This window comes from Rhopilema esculentum, chromosome 2 (genome assembly GCF_057945365.1).
Source record: "Rhopilema esculentum isolate cy_ngs chromosome 2, ASM5794536v1, whole genome shotgun sequence".
NCBI lineage: Eukaryota > Metazoa > Cnidaria > Scyphozoa > Rhizostomeae > Rhizostomatidae > Rhopilema > Rhopilema esculentum.
Window position 1 is genome coordinate 5,308,952 of NC_142816.1, and position 23,385 is coordinate 5,332,336.

A 23,385-nucleotide genomic window follows, 5' to 3' on the forward strand; every position below is an offset into this window, starting at 1 on the left:
AGTTCAAATTCTCTGAATTAAATTAAATTGTCATGAATTAAATTGGCGCTAGCCAAAGTATACCCTGGGTGCCAGAGCTTCAGAGAGTCAAAAGAATGAAGAACAGGGGAAAGGAAATGCGAAGGAGAATTGAAGAGGAAAGGGGAGAGACAAGGCTCTGGATCCATCGTTCAACAACCTCCTTTCAAATTCTACTTCTAAACCAATCGGCATCCAGTATACTGTTCGCAGTATACTCGGCGTTGGTTGGCTAACTATCTTTGTTTACAATCATTATAAAAAATCATCGATCAAATCATATGGTCTCTCCCCTTTCCTCTTTCATTCTCTTTCGCAATTTCTTCCCCCTTTCTTCATCCTATGACTTTCTGAGGCTCTGGCACCCAGGGTAGCCAAAATATTACTTGTATTCGTTTTCAGCTCGAGGTTACTTTTTTTATAATAAGGGTGTAGGTCGAAATGACCCATCTCCTGCACAATTGCTATACTTACGAGTTAACATAGCCACTTACCACTTAGATGGGGGGATGGGGGATGGAGGGGGGGGACGGAGGGATGATTACACTAGATAGTTACACTAACCACGTAGATGGGGGAATTCCTCAGAAAGAAAGGTAATAAAGCTGATTCTCCTTGCGGATATCAAGAAACTTTCAGAATGCTATTTCTCAGGCAATTCTTCACAAGATAACTTGAAACGCTTAGCAATCTGCGCTTAGTTTTTCTAGATTGTTTCCCCCCGAAAACCACTAGTTCCACCCCTTTCCCCTCTAGAACAATATTGATAGACTATACAAATATCGTACAAATCACATAAATGTACCCCATAATCTATTTCGCTTTTTACAGTAAATAGACATGATTCCATGAGGGAGAGTGGGTGGCAGAGTTCGCTTTGACGTTAAATGCCCAAAGACATTCGGCAGTAGTTGTAGCTGGTTGTTGTGTGGCACAGTTGTTTCATTTTTGAACATTGTAGAGCGACAAGTAAATATCGTTAAATCATCTGAATTTGCATTTTCACAATCCTTCACAAATATATTGAGACCACATTGATGGGATCAAAACAAGCTTATTGATTTACTTCTACTACCATTGTGTTTAAACTCCCTCCCTCTTCAAGCAAAGTTGTTGAGAACGTGTTACTATAAACGATCTTTCCACACGCGATTTACGGCTATTTCACCAAATCTCAATAAACAATCTTGCTTGGAGGGAGTGGGGGAAGGAAGGGGACGATGGAAGGGTTGAGCAAGAAAGTAGCCTGCCTGTCTGGAGCTTAAAACAAAATTAGGAAGGGTTTACGAAATAATTATGGTAGGTTTCCTTTTGGTGAAATACACCAGGCAGATATAAGCATTAACGTGAGGTGGGATTGAAAAGCAGTCTCTTACGTCACACGGCTATTTACATTCAAACAAGATAAGATGCCTTTTGATGCCCATATCTACAAAAGCACAACCTGAATTCTCAGGAAGACTGAAAGGTGTGGCCACAGGAAAAGTTTCTGAAAGTGGTCCAGTTTTGTGAATCGCCCCTGGGCCCAAGCGGGCTCTCGACGGCCCTGGATCTACCCTGTTTGTTCAAAACGCCCCCATTCACGCCCACATCCTCTAAAAACCTAACACAAAAGGTACCGGACTGTATCGAAAAGTGCACACCTCCGCTCTCACCTTTAACTCGTATTAGTATTGGGAGTAATAATTTATCTGTATGCAGTACCTTTTGTGATACAAGGACATTAATGGGGTGTTTTTCACAAACCGAGAAAAAGAATAAACAATATATGTGCCTTAAATGGCATCAATGCAAAGCAACAGATAAGAAGATTCTACGAAAAGTGGATCGCGGAAACAATTGACTGTCAGGAAAGAACCACCGGAGCATGACATCTATTTCTATAGACACTATCACTTCGTGAACTCGAATTCTTAAAAATCTAGATTTGTGGTGTGCAAAGAGTCACGTTACAGCAAACCCTCTGCATAACGCTTTGCAGTATTGTAATCAGTATAAGACCTATCAACGAGTAGGCAACAAACGGGATCAAGAAAAGAGAAAAAAGGTGAGTCTCTACTCTTTAGTGTCAATCTCTTTTGAAAAATTCTAGTGTCGATAAGCTGTTTTATTTTACGTGCTTATTCTAGAGGTGGATCGCCAAAAGGGGGGCGGGAAGGACCGTCGCCCCGCTCCTTTCAGCAAGGTTTGTTGATAATTGCATTTTGATCAGAAATTTGCAGCTGTCATGACAACTGAACACAGCCTTTGAAACAAGAGTGTTTTCATGGCGATGCATCTAGGAACATTTCGTTTTCCTCTAAAAATTTTCACTAAAACATTAAACAGTGAAGTTTACTGGCCAAAAGCCACGAAAACTGACCAAGCCCAAAAACTGACAAAGCCCACGAGATCTGACCTGGCCAAGCACACGAAAACTGGCCTAGAAAAAATAGTCAGAAAAGTGTCCCGTACTGTCATGTTAGATCAATTAGATCACAGTGTATATATGTTTTTCATATCACAATTCGTGTTTCTATATTGTATGTCAGAGTTATATTAATATAACAATCTGAGTTTTTCTATCATATATGCAATATCACATACCTGCTTGTATCCACTAGTGTCCTCAGTGGCGTCGCCACCTCGAAAAACTAGGGTGGACAAAGACAAATTTTCTCTGCCCCATACTTCAGAGGTTCAGACGGAAAACGTTGGAAATGCATTTTTGACCTATTTCGCAGCTTTAGGAAAGCAACTTTCTCAAGCAGCCTTTTTCGTAACGGGGGCCTTTTTGCAAGAACAAAAATTGATCTTATCAGCCCCCCAGAGGCTTTTCAAAGAATTTCGATAAATTACAAAACCGATTTCTAGGAAAGCTGGGGTGGACACGTCTACCCTAGTCCACCCCGTGGCGACACCACCGAGTGTCCTTGCAGTCACTAGTATTTTTCCCATTAGCTTTATTTATTATGAATGCGAAGCCTTGCCTACCATGCACTCACAACATAAATTTGGGAACCTTACACAATCTTAATTTAAGCTATATGGAAGCAGTATTTTCTCAGAAATATGGATTCACGCTAACATAGCGAGGGGAGGGGTACCCTTGGTGCCAGAGTCTCAGTGTATCTGTCATCATGTCCAGCTTCAGTTAAAAGTTCACAAGAAGAAAAGCAATGTGTGTTTGAAAAATTCTATAATGTTAACAAAACAGAACATATTTTTGGCTAATCAGTTGTGTTTATAAACACTGTCACTTTTCGAAACAATTTTGATGGCGAAGTTTTAGAAAAACTATTTTGAAATAAGAGCATAAAAATTCGAGCCTAAAATTATCCAGAAAACTAGAACCTATTTCTGAGAATACAACAAGATCAAGTCAAGGGCTGCTTTTCGAAACATTGCGAGAGGGAGATGGGCTTCTACTAGGGCGTATATACCTTTTGAAGAAGCGAGGGGCACATCAAAATAGGGAAGATTGTTTGTGTCAAAATCTTTTTCAGATGTAGGACTTGCCATGTCATCTGAGCATTATAGTTTCTGGCAGATAACACGGTAAAACACCGCAAACGCATTCACACTGTATTAAGAATTTGCCTCGAATAGCGAAATTTCCCAACATGTAGCTTTTTTCCTCAGATGCACAACTGATTAATTGAGAATTTGGAAATGAAAATGATCAGCACAAATAGAGAATTTGGCTGAGCAAAAACACACGCAAGACATTTTGCTCAACATTTTCCTCTTCATTTTCATTTGCGACGGGCTTTAAATTTATTAGTCTGAAATTACTAGTTAAATAATACTAATAAGTTAAAATTAGTTTTATAGCTTCTTGACTTTATTTCACTAAACACTTCACTCAACATTTGTTTGGTGAAGTTGAGCGAAGTTTAGCGAGGGTGGCAAAAAGTGACTAAACTTTTCACTAAACTTTGCTCAACATTTTAGAACTGCGACCTATGTAGGACGCTGTGGGGTAGTAGGGGATCTTGCATAGGAATTTGCTTGTTGTTTGTTTTGTTGTATGAAAGCATAAAAGAATTCAAGTGCAAGAAGTGGTTAAAAATAAGAATTTGATAGAAGAAAGGGAAAAGAAAGTACTTTTAGCACATCGATAACAAAGTTGACTGTTGAAAAGGACACAGTAGCGTACAAAGAGATGAACCAAATGTCTCATGAAGGAATTCTAGAGATTTTGGGTCACGTAGAGGCGGGAAGACCGAGAAAAACCCTGGAAAACATTTGGATTCCTACAGCTACGGCGCCTGCGCTAGCACAACAAATGTATAATTGGTGGCAAAACGATTAAACATTGCTAAACAACACTAAACAACACTAACATTTTTTACCAGAATCAAACTTTGCTTAACAACACTCAACATGACTAAACAACACTAAACAGGGTGGCAAAACGAATAAACTTTCCACTGAACTTTTCACTAAACAAAAGTTGTGTGAAATGTTTAGTGAAATGTTTAGTCGTTTTGCCGGGGCTTGAGACGTTTTTTTTCAGAGAGGAAATTCCTGGTTTTGTTCGGACACTTTCGGATATAATTTTCGTCATGACTACAGATTAGATTTGTTCTGAAAACGTTTATTATTTATTTCCTAGAACTCAGAGTGCTGGACAGGTTCCGGTTAGAGACTGGACACAGGGCTACAAGAATGAGAAGTTACAACTTGCAGCTTGTTATCATTATCGTCATGGCTCTGATTGGCACGGTCGACGCCACCTGTCAATCAACCACATACTACGCTTCATCCTCAAAGAAATATATTTGGAATTTGAACTACGAAAATAACGAGTTATGTACAATCTATATACGACCTAGTGCTGCTTACACCAGTGGGCACTACTTGGAGATTCGCTGGGATCTGTTTGAAGTTGAAGGATATATGCCTTCATGTTCACACGACTATGTTGAAGTTTTTCTTACATTGTACGTTTTATAAATTTTTTTGTCTGCAGGGGGACCTGAAAACATAAACGACAACCTTGTATATCTCTGGGAATGGCTCAAGCTATAAAGGAAATTATCATAGGGAACGCCCAGGGGGTACTCCCGTTAAGGCCTGACAGGGGGTCCAGTCGATTTGAGAATCTTACCAAATGGCCCAGTTTCGATAATGACACAACGGCTTAGTTTAGCTTGCGATTTATTATAGACAATGAACAAGGTTTTATCTCTCCCGAATCAACAACAGTTAATGAAATTTGTCAAAGAAGGACCAGGCAAGCACAAATAAATGGATGCTACCAATGACAAAATTTCTGTCTTTATGCTACCATTTGAGGGTTATTGTCAAAATACACTACCATTTGAGGGGAATTTTTAAACATTTTAAACATTGACCCTGACTGGACCCCCCTGTTAGGCCATAAAGGGAGTAGCCCCTCGGTGGGGGGGGGGCTACGTTTTGAAGCCAAAATCCATACTTCAAGAGGCACTGACGCAAATTTTTGCAACCGAAGATTTCAACAATTCTTTGTGCGAAATTCCTTTTTCACACATTAAACTTAAATTTTAACGATATAATCGATCTAAAAACTTAACGTTGCTGGCCTTGCTTTACATAAAAACCACCCTTTTAGGACTTTAAAACTACGAGTCCCAGTCTCTCAATAAAATCCAACAACAACAGCAACAAACAAAATTAAACGTACAACTTTATGAGCGACAGGTCGGGGGTTCATAGTACCCGAAAATATCGTCTGTTTCTCTGTACTAGCTGTGCAAGGAAAACTTTGATACTTTGAAAATTGGGATGTACATTTTTTATATCCTAAGGGTTTGAAGCATTTGGCAGTTCTTGGTCAGCGCTTGTTGCCATTAGTCAGCCAGCTCGATCCCCCACCCCTCCAGACTAGCATAGGCTAGCCTATTGGGGATCAAGAACAACTGAACAGACCTGTTATAATCAATTCATGTTTATTCGAAAATTGACAATAGCCTTAGAAACCTAAGCTGCTAATGATTTGAGACATGCTGTTAAATCTTGACTAACAGCCAGCCTAAACTATCCAGACTAAGATTTACGAAAAAATTAGATTAGTCGGCCAGAAAATAATTACACTTGTTCTTATAAAAAAGTGTTTTGAATAGATTCATAAGTTTTTCCCTGTGCATGGCTATTTCATAATGCTCATTTGCTTTAAAAATGTTCCAAAATCCAAAATTAGATCATCTAACCAATGTTTTTGTTGGAGAATCCTTGAAATGGAGGAGGCAGGGGCCTTGGTCGTTCTATTCTTCGTTATATGTTGTTACAAATAATAACTGAAAACCAAACACTTTATACTCTATTGCCTTCCAACATTGAAATTCAAAATCGAGGCTCCGGCAACCAGATTTGGCAGAGGCTATTATTACTTTCACCCACAAGGATAACTGGGATAAAACTGGACACTTTTTGCTTACCATTCAAGGCCTTTTCAAAATTTGTAGTTCTTCTTTAGATCTTCCGTTCTGAAGCTTTTTGAATTTTCTATAACTTATCAGAAGAGGAAAAAGCATTGGAAGGTATTGTTCCGACAATATTGGTGTGACGAAACTCTTTACAATGTACTCTTCGGATGGGTATGCTGCATTGGTGTTTAAGACAGACAGCAGTGTGACAAGGAGAGGCTTCAAGTTTACATTCCAACTGAAGGGTTATAATACCGATTTTCTGAATACTTATGCAAGTATCAATTGCTACTAGTAAGTTAAGCAAATATTTTTTAATTTTGCTTTTAATTTTTAATTTAATTTTACTAAAATTCCTCCAAATATTGCTGGAGAAACAAATGGACTTCTATCTTCGCTAGAACTAGACCAAATTTTTGGAGCATTCATGCACTCTTTTTATAAGAATATTTTTAATAAGAATAGTCGGATTCAGAATCATTTAATTTTCAAGTATATTATAAGCAAGGGTGCCGTCCTAAATGTTAGTTGGGGGGTTGTGCTGAAGGGAACACGTCTAGAAGCCACATCCAAACCAAACGCATGGTCACATCCTTAATACTTATATTATTTGTTTGTTATTTGTTTTAAAGATTATCTGTCTTCTGCATGAAAATATTCAAACTATCACTGATAGAATTGCTCATACATGGAAATTCAGTAGCATAATAAAGGGTTAATTTGCCCAATAAAACATCTATTGACTTTGAAGGGGGGGAATGAGCCCCAAAAACTTGTTTTTGTTTTGACAAGGGGGCGTAAGTTTAACGAGTTTGACGACTATGCCTTGATAGTGTAAGTTTGACCTGCCTCCTTACATGTAAGTGATCATCACTTTTACGTCTACATTACTGAAGGTTACTGTCTATATCAATATCAAGTGAACCTTAATCACTTCCTTCACCGGTACATTATCAATCTGTATTGTTGCTGTTTCCTGTCTCTTAGTTTTTTACTCGATGCTCGTAAATTTGCGCTTGTCATTGTTAATTAACATTGAATTATTCTTGAACAAATCATTTAGCAACTTTATGCCTACGTAAAAATATTTTTAACACTGGTATGTTCTGTTCAAGTAGCGTTGTTATCTGCATACTACAATAGCTGGGACTCTTATAAATAGGAAATATCGCTAATAAGCTTGTTAAAGAGGTAAGGGGCCTAAAATACAGCCTTGTGGTACACCTTGCTTATTGCCATCCAGTCACCAAATATTCAAAATATCCATAAAAGATTGAAGCAAAAATCCCATTTAAGAAATTATGCATTCAAATTCCCTTGTTCTGAAGCTTTGAAGCCTGTCCCCTTGCCCCCTGGGTCATTCTGGCGTCCCTGAGAATCAGCACCATAAAAATAGAAAACATTTTTTAGATGGCATGAATGCATTTGGTACATTTGGCATAATACATATTTGGTACCAGACCAGTAAAATATTCGAAACTATTTATTTCTCTTTCTTTCAAGCAATGTCGATTCAAAATATGCTGGGACATTTTATCCCTCTGGTTGGCCAAAGGGCTACAAGAATGGCCTCACATGCTACCATTCACTAAATGTGGAGGAAAAGAGAAACACACGCATTGTCGTTATGGATTTGAACTTGCGCAATACTTCATCTGCCTGCAACGACAGTAGTGATTACGTCCAAATACGAGGTAGCATTTCACTTTTAAAACTTGGATAAAGCTGTATTCAAAGCCCTCCCCACCTCATGAAGATCTATCTGTGTGATGGGTACAATGTTGTTTATGGGAACGTATTAGTAAGCCCAACGACATAGTTCTTTAGAAAGGAAGGGAAACTCGCAAAATATTTAGAAAAGTAAAGGAAACAAAAAGTTAGTGAAACAAAATGTTTGGCATTATCCAGTGTGGTTGAGCCCCCAAGCACTTCACCCCAGCTGAAAGCTAATAAGCCCCTCAAACTTCGTTATTATTTTCAAGACTCAAGTAAAACTGTACTCCGAGTTGTGTTGCCCTTGCTTAATGCCATTTATCTTGCATATGCTAGGTATTTACATGCCGGGGCGAAATATTAGCCTTAACTGATTTACGTGTTTTTATTGTTGTTTATTCTCGACGTATTTCGGTGTTTCATATTTGCTACATATTTACATTCTGCTGGCGATTCTTCAATGATTTCAATAAAATGTGCCATTTTTAGAATCTTCAAACTACTATTCAGCCATGTCTGTTATACGAAAACTGACTCAGACGGTAACAGGAAAGCTATGTGGCACATACAACCCTGGATTTACAACAGCTACCAATCGATACCCATACATAGTCTTCAATAGACCAGTCGGATCCTATCCATCACACACAGAGCGTGGCTTCATTACTGGATACATTACCTACAGTAAGTATGTTATCTAGACACAAAGTACCCAGACTAGCGACTCATCGAATGCCCCGATAAGTCAAACTTTCACTAACTCGAACTGTATTTGGATTCCTCTTGATTCAACCTTCTTTAACACTCTTAAACCCCCTATAATTGAAGGATTTGTCACTAAAACCATTTCCAATAATATTCCGTTGAAGATTCAAGTTATCCTGATAAAGCCGGCTTGTGCAAAATGTGGCCCGCCATGTTGTCTGACGCGGTACGGGCTGAGGTCAAACGAGATCCAATCAAAGCTTGTGCAATAACGCGCGCGCAATTTGGCCAGTTGCAATTCACCGCAGTGAACTCAACCCTCTACTTTTCGTAGCTCAGCATAGGTTTCCGTAGCCAGTCCTGTGGGGTAGGGGTGGCAAACTCCCCAAACCTGTTGCAAGCAGGCATTTCAGCAATTTTCCTTTTCAGGTTTTTGCTCAGCAGCGAAATCTTTTTGATCGCAAGACACCATCTTAAGTCCTAAATGGATAGTAAGGGACCCCAATAAACAATTTTTCTTCTGTCAGTATTAGCTTGACTCAAATTGTCGTGGCAATCCAATGACAACGACGAAAAACGCCATTGAAAAATTTAGAGACAAAATTATCGGGTTGCAAACTGCTAGTATTCTCTTGATCCAGGGTGGCATTGCAAACCCATGCCACCTTCTTGGCTACGGGCCTGATGAAGCTTAAAGCCCAGTTACATTTTCAAAAATTAGCTTTCCTGAAAGGAAAGTTTCTAGTCAAACATCTCTAAGCAAATCAAATTTTTACAGTTCAGATTGTGCCAAGAAGGTCAGCATGCATGTTTGCTTATCTATTTTGGGGGCACATACAACTAAAAAAATGTGAAAACCCATCGCAGAATAAGACTAAGGCCCCGTTCACATTAAGACGATTGCGGATCGTTGCCGGTAGCAAGTGAAGACTGGGTACCAGATTCACTTGCTACCCAAGGTAGGGCAATGCAAGCGTTTAGCCAAGTCAGTTCACCTGTTCACACGGGAACGAAACAAATCCGTACCAAACCGCTCAAACTGCGTACCGTACCGTACCGTATCACTAAACGGAACGATTTCAAGTTTTCCCTTGTGATTGTAACCCCTGAGCGTTCCACTTTTTTTAACGGAATGTTATTGAACGATACGCGATTGTTCCCGTGTGAACAGGGGCGTCACTAAAGACGAAAGAGGGTATGGGGGGTGCGTTACCCCCAAGCACTTCACTCCAGCTGAAAGCTAATAAGCCCCTCAAACTTCGTTATTATTTTCAAGACTCAAGTAAAACTGTACTCCGAGTTGTGTTGCCCTTGCTTAATGCCATTTATCTTGCATATGCTAGGTATTTACATTCCGGGGCGAAATTTTAGCCTTTACTGATTTACGTGTTTTTATTGTTGTTTATTCTCGATGTATTTCGGTGTTTCATATTTGCTACATATTTACATTCTGCTGGCGATTCTTCAATGATTTCAATAAAATGTGCCATTCTTAGAATCTTCAAACTACTATTCAGCCATGTCTGTTATACGAAAACTGACTCAGACGGTAACAGGAAAGCTATGTGGCACATACAACCCTGGATTTACAACAGCTACCAATCGATACCCATACATAGTCTTCAATAGACCAGTCGGATCCTATCCATCACACACAGAGCGTGGCTTCATTACTGGATACATTACCTACAGTAAGTATGTTATCTAGACACAAAGTACCCAGACTAGCGACTCATCGAATGCCCCGATAAGTCAAACTTTCACTAACTCGAACTGTATTTGGATTCCCCTTGATTCAATCTTCTTTAACACTCTTAAACCCCCTATAATTGAAGGATTTGTCACTAAAACCATTTCCAATAATATTCCGTTGAAGATTCAAGTTATCCTGATAAAGCCGGCTTGTGCAAAATGTGGCCCGCCATGTTGTCTGACGCGGTACGGGCTGAGGTCAAACGAGATCCAATCAAAGCTTGTGCAATAACGCGCGCGCAATTTGGCCAGTTGCAATTCACCGCAGTGAACTCAACCCTCTACTTTTCGTAGTTCAGCATAGGTTTCCGTAGCCAGTCCTGTGGGGTAGGGGTGGCAAACTCCCCAAACCTGTTGCAAGCAGGCATTTCAGCAATCTTCCTTTTCAGGTTTTTGCTCAGCAGCGAAATCTTTTTGATCGCAAGACACCATCTTAAGTCCTAAATGGATAGTAAGGGACCCCAATAAACAATTTTTCTTCTGTCAGTATTAGCTTGACTCAAATTGTCGTGGCAATCCAATGACAACGACGAAAAACGCCATTGAAAAATTTAGAGACAAAATTATCGGGTTGCAAACTGCTAGTATTCTCTTGATCCAGGGTGGCATTGCAAACCCATGCCACCTTCTTGGCTACGGGCCTGATGAAGCTTAAAGCCCAGTTACATTTTCAAAAATTAGCTTTCCTGAAAGGAAAGTTTCTAGTCAAACATCTCTAAGCAAATCAAATTTTTACAGTTCAGATTGTGCCAAGAAGGTCAGCATGCATGTTTGCTTATCTATTTTGGGGGCACATACAACTAAAAAAATGTGAAAACCCATCGCAGAATAAGACTAAGGCCCCGTTCACATTTAGTTTTAAGGCCTGAGCGTTCCACTTTTTTTAACGGAACGTTATTGAACGATACGCGATTGTTCCCGTGTGAACAGGGGCGTCACTAAAGACGAAAGAGGGTATAGGGGGTGCGTTACCCCCAACACTTTGTCCATGCTGGGCAAAAGAAGCAATTTTCCTGTAATCTCCCGGTAATCTGTTTGCAACAATCATAACATATTAACAATTCTGTAGTAGTTGAACTTCCAAAGTATGGCACTTAAGTATGCAGCATATTTAAAGGGTATTTATCTTTTGGCCACACCCTGAAAGAGCGATACACGCCTTTTTGTGATGGGCAAGAATCTCTACTTTTCTCCTCCAAAGAAATTTTGCAGCTATATGTATAAATATAAGAGTGGCCCTCCAGTTATTACCTAATTTTGAAAGTTGTCCTCTTTCAAAAAACGGCTGGACAACCCAGTGATAAAGGACGGATTGATCTGCGACCTTCCCCAATAGTTTTATATCACTATATAAATTTCAGTTTGATTGGGTAAAAAGATTTTTTTGGTAGTCGATATTAGTTAAACGACGTCAAGATCTCTATCTTCCTTATCTTCTTCTTCTTCTTTATCTCTATTATTTTGTATCTTAAAAATGGAAATCTAACATTGCCCCCCATAATATTTGTCTCTAAAACCCGTCCCTAGTCTTGATTAAACTGTATAACCATTAAACCTAGTGAATCAGTACTCGTTCTGATCCGTTCTCCAAGATATGCTTGTATGGATCCTCTTGAAAAAGGTTTTACGAGTACATGTATAGACATCGCCTGTTGTTCTACCCCTTTTTAATTTAAAGAATTTTTAAAATATTCTAACAAATGCCTTCTCAAATCCCTGAACAAGCCAACAGAGGGTCGTAAAGGGCGAATAAAGCAGATATGTTAAAAAGGCATCAGAGTCACTCACCGGAGTGTCACGTACGGCCACTGACAGAAGGAAGGTCCACGAAAAACAGTAGAAGCTCCTATGACACTTCCAAGCCACTCCCACTTTCTATTGTTTTGTGAGAAAGGTTTGCCTTCTTGGATGTTTTTTGTTCGAGGAAGGTTAACAACTTTTCTGGACTCTGCAGGGCATTTATTTCACTTAGTCAAAATAATTTGGGACGTTAAAGCAGGATGTTATCAGATACAGATTTAAGCGGCAAGGATTGACAGGGGGAGAGGTATTAGAGAATAATCTGATTTTGGTGCCACGCCCTTCACGTCACTGGAAAATGATAAAAACGCTCGTTTTTAAAATTCTGTTTTTAACTTTAAGAAAGAGAAAATAAGCAACTTTTACCAAAAAAAAGCCAAATTGTCAAAAGGACACTAAAATATTTGGGGGTTGCCGCACCCTCTACACCCCTGGTAAATCCGTCCCTGATCTGCATAATGATTTATCAGGTTGATATTGTTTTATTTTCCACAGGCACCGACATATGTTTTCAAAATCCTTGCATTAATGGCGGAACATGCGTTGCTTTTGGTAATTCACGGACTTGCAGCTGCCCACCAGGATTCACCGGAACTCTCTGCCAATTTGGTAAGGACTTTATCAAGAGTGCAACTCTTGCGAAATTCTTCAGTTTTCCAGCAAAGCTTGATTATGTTGCTTTCTTTATAAAAGAATCTACTCCACTCAATATAGGTAAAATCTTTTTCATATTCATATTTATGAATAATATGCTAAAATCAGAGTAGGACTTTGCATGGCCGTCCCACAGGAAGAAGTTCGAGATATGTGCACTAGCTGAACCTGCTTTCATGCTTGTGTTTTTCAAGTGTTGATATGCACATGCTCTACAGACTTTTGCGGAGATACCCAAACAGTATTTTGTGTGTAAACAGTATATAATAGTATATAACAGTATATGAGTCATTTCTGCTTGCTTTTATCATAGATACCCAGTTATCTTAACCGAACAATGTTCGCTTAAGCTTTGTTTGAAGCGGGTTAGGCTAATGGGCTGCAGTCAACAAACAGTTATTTGTAAGCAAAATATGCTTTGCTCTTTCCTCAATCCTTCTCCCTTTGCCTCTCTCCCTATCCATCTACCCCCACTCTGCCTAATCCTCTTTCTCGCCTCTCTCGCTTCCACCTTCCCTTGCCTCTTTCCCTGCCTCCTCCTCTTGCCTTCCTTCCTGCTTCCGCCTCTTGCCTTCCTCTCTGCCTCCTCCTCTTGCTTTCCTCCCTGCCTCCTCCTCTTGCTTTCCTCCCTGCCTCCTCCTCTTGCCTTCCTCCCTGCCTCCTCCTCTTGCCTTCCTCCCTGCCTCCTCCTCTTGCTTTCCTCCCTGCTTCCTCTTCTTGCCTCCCTCCCTGTCACCTTCTCTTGCCTCCCACCCTGCCGCCTTCCCTTGCCTCCCTCCTTGTCTCCCTAACAGTCCTTCAAGTTGCATTGAGATATCAGATGAATAAGACCTTCAAGATAATCATGTCAACTTGATCATTTTAACCAACGGAAATATCTAAATAGACAACGCTTTGTTCACATTAAGGCAATAAGCATGTAGAATGCAACCCACACCTAAAAACTAGGTTGCATGAACTACCTTTACTAAAGTGAATAACGATTTTGCTAAATACAGCTTTCGTTAGTCACCCTCCCCCTCCCCCTCAAGTTGAATTGAGACAATTGCATTGAATTTCAATCCAAGGGCATTGCATCTCTCACTAAATGTTTCCGAATGTTGGAAATGGATTTATTAAATCCTCTTTCGTAGATTTACCGAGTGACAAAACTTCGTTTTAGGAATAAACGAGTGCCAGAGTGACCCATGCCAAAATGGAGGTACTTGCGAGGACAAAGTAAATAAATACATTTGCTCATGCTCATCAGGGTATACTGGGAAGCATTGTGAGACCAAAAGCGATAAAGGTTAGTGTTTACACTAAAGCCCTGCATTTGCAGTCAGTGGCTTTAGTTTTTTACTAAAATGCCAAACATTAAGTATCCCCCCCCCCCCACTTTTTACAAAAAAAGCCAAACATTAAGTATCAAACTACCAGATAAGCCTCTTTTTATACGGTTTTAGCCACCCCCCACTTTTTAGACCCCCCACTTTTCTCAACGCTCCGTGATGCCTGAATGACAGATAAGCAATGTATGCATAGCAAAAAGAAACCAATTGTATTTTGCAACGGTTTTCGACAAGACTAAACCTTACTTATAAGGCTACCCCTTATAAAGCTAGACATATTTACAGACGCTGATGGAATCACAGCGCAATGGTGCAATTGTCAGGCGATATTACCCGTAAGGAGACCCTGTGTCGTATCAAAAGCTTATTCAAAAATTATGATAACATAAGATCGATACCTTAGCTCTTTCAACTGTTTTTCTCCTCATCGAGGAACAGACACTTTTCTCAACGCTCCGTGATGCCTGAATGACAGATAAGCAATGTATGCATAGCAAAAAGAAACCAATTGTATTTTGCAACGGTTTTCGACAAGACTAAACCTTACTTATAAGGCTACCCCTTATAAAGCTAGACATATTTACAGACGCTGATGGAATCACAGCGCAATGGTGCAATTGTCAGGCGATATTACCCGTAAGGAGACCCTGTGTCGTATCAAAAGCTTATTCAAAAATTATGATAACATAAGATCGATACCTTAGCTCTTTCAACTGTTTTTCTCCTCATCGAGGAACAGAATTGATTTCATATATTTTATTGGTATCCCTGGTTCCCCTGTTTCCATCGTGCCTGCCAGGGAAAACCTTCCAGCCAGCTTAAACCTTTTTTTTAGCTTCAAAAGAAAGGGATAAAGATACAAAAACTGAGTTGATTCTTGGTATTGGCATACCAGTAGCTGCAACAGTAATTGGAGTAATTGGTTATATCGCAAAAAAGTATGTGAAAAGGAACTGTTTTCTTGGCGGAGTTGTGTGAAATGTATTAACTATAAGATTCATATACAATGGAAATTGCTTTAGTTTTTATCGATTCAGTTTTATGAAAGTATCTTAGAGGACAAAGAGAGACAGGAACGTCAAATTTGAAAAGTGAAATAAACGAATGAAATAGTTTTCCATGTACCGCTTTATGGCGCAGCAGCTTCCCCTCTTTAACCCTTTTTACTGAGACTCTTCGCTCTGTTACCAATGCATTAATGCTTACTTGAAAAGTTATTAGCGAGTATATATCGAGCTGTAATTAACCGATATTTGTACATAGCGTCTCATCTCATGCAATATTGGGTTGGCATACCATCAGTGGCAAATTGTAGACATTTTGAACAAATGAAATCGCTATCACATTGGAAAACTTCCCCCCTAAATGATAAGGGCGCGCTGAATCAATAAGAAGTATTGCTTCCCTCTCCTGGGTGTACGTTCATGCGACAAAGTATTCTTTAAGGTTATTTACTCAATGTTATTATGCTGGTTTTCTTGAACAAGCGATATTCCACAAAAGAGTATTTGAATCCACTGAATCCATATAACTTTAAAAAAAACAAACAACATGAAATTAGATGGGGGTCTCCCTCAACCCGAAGGCAAAGGTGCCATTTAGTACGGACGACCCCAAATTTATAACTGTAGTACTTCCAATTCATACAGTCATATTGAATGATACCAAGTGTCTTTGATTTGGTAGCCTTTACTTCAGGGTGAAACTTGAGAGCCATCAAGAATTGTAGTTATACCTGTTTTTACTTATCATTCGAATGTACTTTTTTAGGACACTGAGGTTGTCCTTCTTCTCAACGTGACTGTATCTCGTGATTCCCACACTTAGAAATGCAGACGTCACTGATGTTTCATACAGGCTACTCGTTTATTATATCCAGAAAACCAGCTTCAGAGTAAAATAACGTAGAGCAAATTTTTGTTTCGGGCTCCTTAGTTTTTTAACTAAAGGCAACCTTAGTCCACTTCGCCACTGCTTATGGGCGATTTTATCAGCCTAGTGTCATCGCATATATAATGTATGATATGCAAACATGGTTCAAAATTGTTATTCTTAGTAGTTATTAAATAGTAGTTCTTTAAAAAAACTTGACAGTTTCAAGCATTGAATCGCACTATTGAATCGGACAGAGGCGGCAACACAAAGTTGAATCTGGGGTTGGGCAAAAGATCAAGTTTAGTGATAAAGGAGAACCCACCATGGTTTGGTCTGACGCGCAAGAAAATTTTTGAAATCAAGCCTTCTAGAATGGCTAAAAATGCATCTCCCAGACTAAAATTTAACAAATTACTATGATGCTCAGCAAAACATTGATTTTTGACTTTTTTAAAAAATTTGGGAGGGGAGGATTCATGCGCTGGGGAAAAAAGGGTGACCTTTGGTTCACATCGATGTTAAAAACAAGAAGCTGCTGTATTGATTGCCAGGGTGCATTCCATGTACTTTGGCCCGAAGATCTTTGGCGTACACTCAGGCTTTTTGGCTTTCCGAGTACAAATTAATAGAAACAATTTTTGGCATACGTAAAATCTTCGTTAGTTGGCGTGCTAAACATGAAGCCACGTACATAGTTAACACGAAAACATATGAAACAAATGTTGATTGGGTCATGGCAGCGCAACATGCTTCGATTGTAGAATCACATGTCTTATTAGATTATTCACAGCAAGTTACAGGGAAGTGTTCTACCCGTGCACGATCATTTTTGATGTTCCTAGCCAAATATTACAAGCAAACAATTTTGGCGCCCCCTTACCTCCATTTGCACCCCTATTCAGGGGGGCCATGGCCCCCTGGCCCCCCTGCCGACCACGCCACTGCCTCTACAAACAAACACGGAAGTAGCGATATCTTCTTTCAAAACTTGTCACTTCGAATTTTTAGATTCTGCTTGGCCATCGATTTGTGAACAGATGCCAAGCCAGTTTGCAGCATTTATGTTGGGATAAATTCCTAATTCTTCGATAAATGCACATGGTAACAAAACGATATGATAACAAAACTAATTTATCTGTGTACTTACTTATCTAAATTTTCGAAATTGCAAATTTTTTGTATTTCATCTTTTAGTGTTTGGTATACTGTAATTAATGCTTGTTTTTGCTGATAAAGATTTTGAGTTTGAGTTTTGAGCTATCTCCATGTATTATCAACTATACAAAACAAGCTGTCAACGCTCCGGCAAATGTAAACATAGGCTATTGTTTCTAAAATCAACAACGCAATTAGATTAAACAGGCAACGCCTTCCTGGCCTAACTATCAACGGCTGCACGCAGGGAAATGGAAGTTCTACACATTCTCACAGTAATTGCACTCATTGGCTTTAACGAAGCAGCACGATGCAAGAACACGACTTTTTACGCCACCCCTTCACTACGCTGGGTAAACCTTTTGGAGGAAAAAAGTGCAGATTGTACATATCACATAAAGCCAAACACGACATATGCAAGCAAATATTACCTGAAACTAGACTGGTGGGAAGTTCATGTTGAAGGCAAAATGCCCACCTGCGAGGACGAATACATTGAACTTTTCCTCACCGAGTAAGAAATTTTTCGTTGATAATTATCGGCCCTCCTCGTTCAGATGTTTTCTTGGTTTGGAGTTGAAGTTAGGAATTGAAAGACTTGCGGGTTAAGAGACCGAAATGTTTGTAGGAAGGCTAAAATTGCTGAAATAAAGTACAAGGCAATTTATTGCATGCTTTTGGAATGGTAAATTTGGGGAATTATTGGAAGTTTAAGCCCCTCGGCCCCCTTCACTTCTGTAGTCGCTGGTTGCCATGTTGTTAACCTTTTTTGGTCCCAGGACCTTTTCCAATGTTGGGGGAATTGTCCCTACAGCCCCAGTGACCTTGTCTTGTTATCGATCGAATAAGTCCTTGAGGGGGGCTTATCATAGAGGGGGCTTATTAATAATTCCATGTAAAAAAGTTACAAAAATACCCTGAGGCATTTTTTGTTAAGAAAATGTCATACAAATCTTTTCACAAAACTTTGCTAGCAGCGTCGCAAATTTCTTAAAATAAATCATTTATATGTTCCCATCTTCCTCAGAGTCACCAGAATCAATTGAAAACCCCTGGGACAACCTCCAAAAAAAATTTCTTCTGACTGACTTCTAAGATGCACAAGTGGGACATATTTTACGCACACAATCTTATCATGATCACACCCATCAAGAGACTCAATGTTTTCAAGAGACCCAAGTTTTCTTTGTTTGACATTGGGGGCTAAAGAGGGAGCTTAATAGAGAGGTGGCTTGATAGAGAAGTGGGCTTATTTTAAATTTTTGCTTGATAAGGGGGGCTTAATAAAGAGGGGGCTTTAAAGAGAGAGGGACTTAATAGAGCTTTTCTGACCATTTCTTTCTGTTTTTGGACAAGGCTTGAGGACAACACTTTAAACTAAGGGAAGGTTCTGACCAACATGTCCCATTTAATACCACCCCCTTGTATACGCCACTTCTTACTGATGTCATAATTTTTCTATCATTTCTATAATTGAATAAGTTTTTGGTACAGCAGAAATTGAAGATGGCCAAAAAACAGAACCATTGCAATCTGAAGCCATTTTCTTTCTGCCACTCTAATTAAAAGTAAGCAGAAAATATATATCCATGTGTCGATTGAAAACACCGCGAAAGGAAGGAGGATGAATTTGATTGGTTTTCTGTTTTTTTACCAATCAACATCTGCCAATCTCCAGTTTGTAATTTTTCCACTGTTTTGTGCCATCTTCAAATTTTCATACTTATTTATCACTTTTGTTTGCATTTCCTTTTTGTGGCTTATGCCACATCCATAAAGACAGACTGCAAATATGATTTATTTTTAGCCTTTGAGGGACTGCCTTTATTTTGTTATTTATTTGTAGCTTCTCGACCACGTGTGAAACGGAATCCTGGCCAGAACCAATTTGTTCCCTTATACAAATACTGTTGTTGTTTTTAGATCAAAGACTTATGTAGGGAAATTTTGCACCAACAATACAGAGGGTGTGCCTTATGAATTGGTATCTTATGATGGCAGCGCAACAATAAGAATCTTCTCTAAAACAAACTGGATATATGGAAAGATCGTTTTTTATATGCAGGTAAAACCATATGCAGAATCACTTGGTGGAAGTCAAGATAAACGTTGCATGTAAGTTTGAAGTTTTAAGTCTAGAGGACATAAAATGGGCTTTGAGAGATATCCCTAGTATTTTCCAAAAATTACTTTTAAAATCCACTGCATTATTTTGTTCTTAGTATATTGAAAGTGTTTTAGCCAAAATTAAACTTACAAAGGCCAGTAGGCAGGAGTTGTCTTCTTCTGTGTTCTTTGATTTGTCAGTCTCCAGTGGCAGCGCCAGCTGCTGCAGAGTGGGAGGGTAATGGGTGTTACCTGTGAGACCATGCCCTATTGGCCTCGTTTCATTGCTTTGTATCAGGTCAAATTTCCTTAGGAAATATGATCTACCCCTACCTAGTGCTTTTTAATCCGTTTTTAGACGAAATATGTAGACCATGTTTCGACAAAAGTGGGGAGGTAATTACCTACCCACCCCCACCCCATACCACCCCTTGGTCTAGACAACTTTCCATTTAAGAAAACATTTCTGTCAAAAGCAATGATCAATTTCAAAAAAAATTTTTAATATGTTATGATATTGTCAACTAGTTATTAAATGGTTATTGATGACATCAGCAATATGACACACAATATCAGATCATTAGGAGCCATTTTATTGAAGGAGACGTCACGTTATGACATTGCCCTTACTTCCAAAACTTGGCTGTAGTGAATATTATAACCCCTGATTTCAATGTTTAAGGTCAATTATGTAATTATAAATATTAATTTATTCTCATAATATATAGCATTAACCCATTGGCACATACTGGGTATATCCATTCCACTGGTTGGCCAAAAGGGTATATGGCATCTCAGGAGACTTGCCATTATTATGTGAAAAATGACTTAGTACAGAAGGAATTTGTCTTCATTTTCTGGGAATTGGATGTTGACAACAGGTCACCTGATGTATGTGATGAACAAGATGACTATGTTATGATCAAAGGTAAACTTTTTTTAATTTTCAAAAGCTAATCTTGAAATCATTAAAAAACATTCACACAGGATCAACCAATCTGTTAGCTTTGCCCTCTATAAGGACAAACTCTGGTAAGATGTATAAAATTTTGCTAAGTAGAATCTAGGCCAAAGTGTCTTTCCCTATCTAATTCCTATGAAAACTGTTGGTAATGCTAAAGGTTTGTAATTTTTATGAAAAATTTAATGAATTTTAGGGCTTACCTTGTTAGGATGCATGTTTTAAATTTTATGAAAGAGGCCATCATTGTATTGTTGTTTTGCCCCTATTTAGTTGTGTATTCCCACGACGCATGGGTACTGCAGAGCTCTCAAAGTCTGTCCTAGCTGCATTTAAGCTTTTGCCTCGCATTTTTAGGAAACCCTTTATCTTTTTATCATAAGTTGCGTTTCTATCGACATTTTGATAAATTCCGCGCCAAAATTTTGACACTGACAACACAGCATGTGGTTGTACTTCATGTAAACATATAATTCTCTTTAAATCCCTAAACCTCGTTTCCAAGCTATAGATTGGTTATGAATTATCAATAATGGCTGTGAAAAATTAAAAAGCCTTAAAAGGCAGGCAAAAATCATGTTTGATTTTGTGATGTTGGGAATTTTTTGTTGATTCGTATAGATTAAACTGTGAAAAAAGGAAGGGCCTATCAATCTAAAAGGAAACATGTTAGCTCTTCGGCTACCCAGGAAAATAGCCTTGATAATTTTACTCTATCTCGAAGGTTTGCTATTTTTATGGAAAATTGATGAAGCAACCTGCAATTTCTTATCCTGATTTAAATTTCTCTGTCTTTTCACAAAAGGTGCGAATGAAGATGATAGAAGCAAAGCGAAGCCGGTCAGTGGCCGGGTGTGCAGCATGACTCAAATGAGGTTCTTCAGGACTAGGTATAAACACATTTTCGTTGAGTTTGTAAGACAACGAGGCTCAGGACCAGCACACAGAGGATTTGTTGTTGGTTTCAAAGGATACTTCTTCAAAAATGGTAAGTATCGATCCCTCACACTAAGATAGAATAAAGAACTAAGAACAATGGGTTCTATCGACACACATATCTGAGAACTGTTGAACTCGAGACCAAAATTAGATCATGAATGGAGCAAATCGTCACTTTGCCTTGGTAAAGGGCATGCAAAACACGAAAGTTAGCGAAGAAAAAGTGGCTAGAAACCGTACTTGATAGAAATGTAAGAGCAACGGCTCATTCGCCCTATCAAGGCTTGCTCTTGTCAAAGGTGGTCTTGTTTCGGACAACAGAGCCTGTTCCACCAAAATTCGGGATGCGAAAAAGGAAGGTATACCGAGGGGTTCCAGTTAGGCTATCTTAGTTCTTTATTTTATCTTGCTCTCAGAAACCCCACTAACATATTCGATGGGGAGAAAACATTGCCTCTTCGTACATCTCCTTATTAATTACAAAAGCCACCCCATTGTGATTTCTTGCTATTTTCAATGTTTTGCAAATTGATCATGCAGAAACAAAGTATTTTCAAATTAGGACCCAGTATTCCGCAGTATGTTGCGTCATCCTTAGCCAGGGCCGTAACCGATTGAAAAGGGCAATGTATGACAGAAAACGTCATTATTCTGCACGTGCACGCTCATCAGACATAATAAATGCTGTTCAAAAATTTCAAGAGGAGGACTGTGCTGTAGGAAACATTTAAAGCCAAACCCAAGGCCACACCCATGGTAACAATAAATATACCTGCATTTGTGTTAAAGATTCTATGTTGTGTATATGAATTCATCCAAACTATTAGCTGACTCAAAAGGCTGATAGGCTGAATAATCAATAGCACAATTAAGGGTTAATTCACATTGTCAGGTAAGAAATTCGTTCATCCAAACAGCTGAGCCACGCCCCTCCCCCTAACTACGACTCTAACTACGAATGGCTAAAGTTTATCAATAGTAGGTATTGAAAAAATTTACCAGCCATTGTCTCGAAATTCGGCAGATTGGTTACAACGTATACGCACCTAAATTTTGTCTATTTTTCCAGGCACAATTGGACCAGATGAAAGACGTAACATTACGAATGGAACTACGAAACCGGGGGGCGACAAGAAAGATGGAAGAAACCATGCTGTTCTTACTACTCATAGTTTAAGTCTAGTTTCTTTTGTGTTTATTTTCTGGCAATGTTTGACTTTAATTAACTAAAAAACTGAGTGAAAAAAAATTGCAGCTGTCTTTTTGCGTAATTGGTTATTAATTTTGAAGGAGATAGCTATATTATTTAATATTGTTAATAAATACTACTGCTGTAAAGCTAGATATGAATATTACATGTACTTTGTTTTTCTGTCCATTTTGAAATAGCCTCGTTTTTAAATTTTGTGACGTTATCATTGTGTAGCCACCTTTGAAGTAAATTGATGATTACAATTACTATTGAATCGAGAGGGTGTCTTTGCTTTCTTTTTGCTTTATCAACTATCTCCTTCTCAGGATCTACGGTAGTTTTATGCTAGAAGCTGAAGATTATGAAAAGAAGAAGTCTTTCAAAAGACAAAACTCGGAGTTTGTTTATGTTATCTAGAAAGGAGTGGAGGGTTAATGAAAGGTAGGATAAAAAAAAAGGGAAGGCAATATATTTGCATTGACTCTGTTGGAATTGAAAAATATAATTTACTGTTTTTCGTTATCATTTTATCGACCAAAATTTGGCATTTTATCTTCAGATTTTAGAATGTGTCGTATTTACTCTACAAATTTCACTGAGATCCAATGTGCTTAGAAAAGGAAAAGCTATTTTTGTATACGAAGCCATTTGATCCTGCTACAGCTGGCTTACATATTGTAGCCCTATTGAGGATACCCAATGCGAAAATTCGCGAAAATCGTAAACACTGACCGCAATAATCTTTCCAGTTGCAACTATCTACTCTTTTTAAGCACTGAATACTCATCTTGT

The 23,385-nt window shown here is 38.8% G+C and overlaps 2 protein-coding genes across 2 annotated transcripts; both read left to right on the forward strand.

The window, feature by feature from the left end:
- The first annotated feature begins 550 nt into the window (after positions 1-550).
- On the forward strand, positions 551-17,489 carry LOC135695600 (uncharacterized). Its single transcript, XM_065214734.2, has 9 exons — positions 551-2,065; positions 4,616-4,943; positions 6,504-6,704; positions 7,914-8,104; positions 8,613-8,807; positions 10,325-10,519; positions 12,876-12,989; positions 14,197-14,322; positions 15,201-17,489. Exons 2-9 carry the CDS (start codon positions 4,669-4,671, stop codon positions 15,341-15,343), a joined length of 1,440 nt encoding a protein of 479 aa, XP_065070806.2. The 5' UTR covers positions 551-2,065; positions 4,616-4,668; the 3' UTR covers positions 15,344-17,489.
- A 6-nt stretch (positions 17,490-17,495) lies between these two features.
- LOC135695606 (uncharacterized) lies at positions 17,496-22,873 on the forward strand. The gene is made up of 5 exons (XM_065214739.2): positions 17,496-17,909; positions 19,319-19,510; positions 20,230-20,429; positions 21,268-21,450; positions 22,471-22,873. The coding sequence occupies exons 1-5, from the start codon at positions 17,647-17,649 to the stop codon at positions 22,629-22,631; spliced, it is 999 nt and encodes a 332-aa protein (XP_065070811.2). The 5' UTR covers positions 17,496-17,646; the 3' UTR covers positions 22,632-22,873.
- Positions 22,874-23,385: the final 512 nt, after the last annotated feature.

Coding starts and splice junctions, on each gene's coding strand:
- LOC135695600 (XM_065214734.2), top strand. CDS start 4,669: ATGAGAAGTTACAACTTGCAGCTTGTTATCATTATCGTCATGGCTCTG. Junction 12,990..14,196: donor CGGAACTCTCTGCCAATTTG/GTAAGGACTTTA, acceptor ACTTCGTTTTAG/GAATAAACGAGTGCCAGAGT. Junction 14,323..15,200: donor TGAGACCAAAAGCGATAAAG/GTTAGTGTTTAC, acceptor CCTTTTTTTTAG/CTTCAAAAGAAAGGGATAAA.
- LOC135695606 (XM_065214739.2), top strand. CDS start 17,647: ATGGAAGTTCTACACATTCTCACAGTAATTGCACTCATTGGCTTTAAC. Junction 17,910..19,318: donor ATTGAACTTTTCCTCACCGA/GTAAGAAATTTT, acceptor TGTTGTTTTTAG/ATCAAAGACTTATGTAGGGA. Junction 20,430..21,267: donor TGACTATGTTATGATCAAAG/GTAAACTTTTTT, acceptor TTTTCACAAAAG/GTGCGAATGAAGATGATAGA.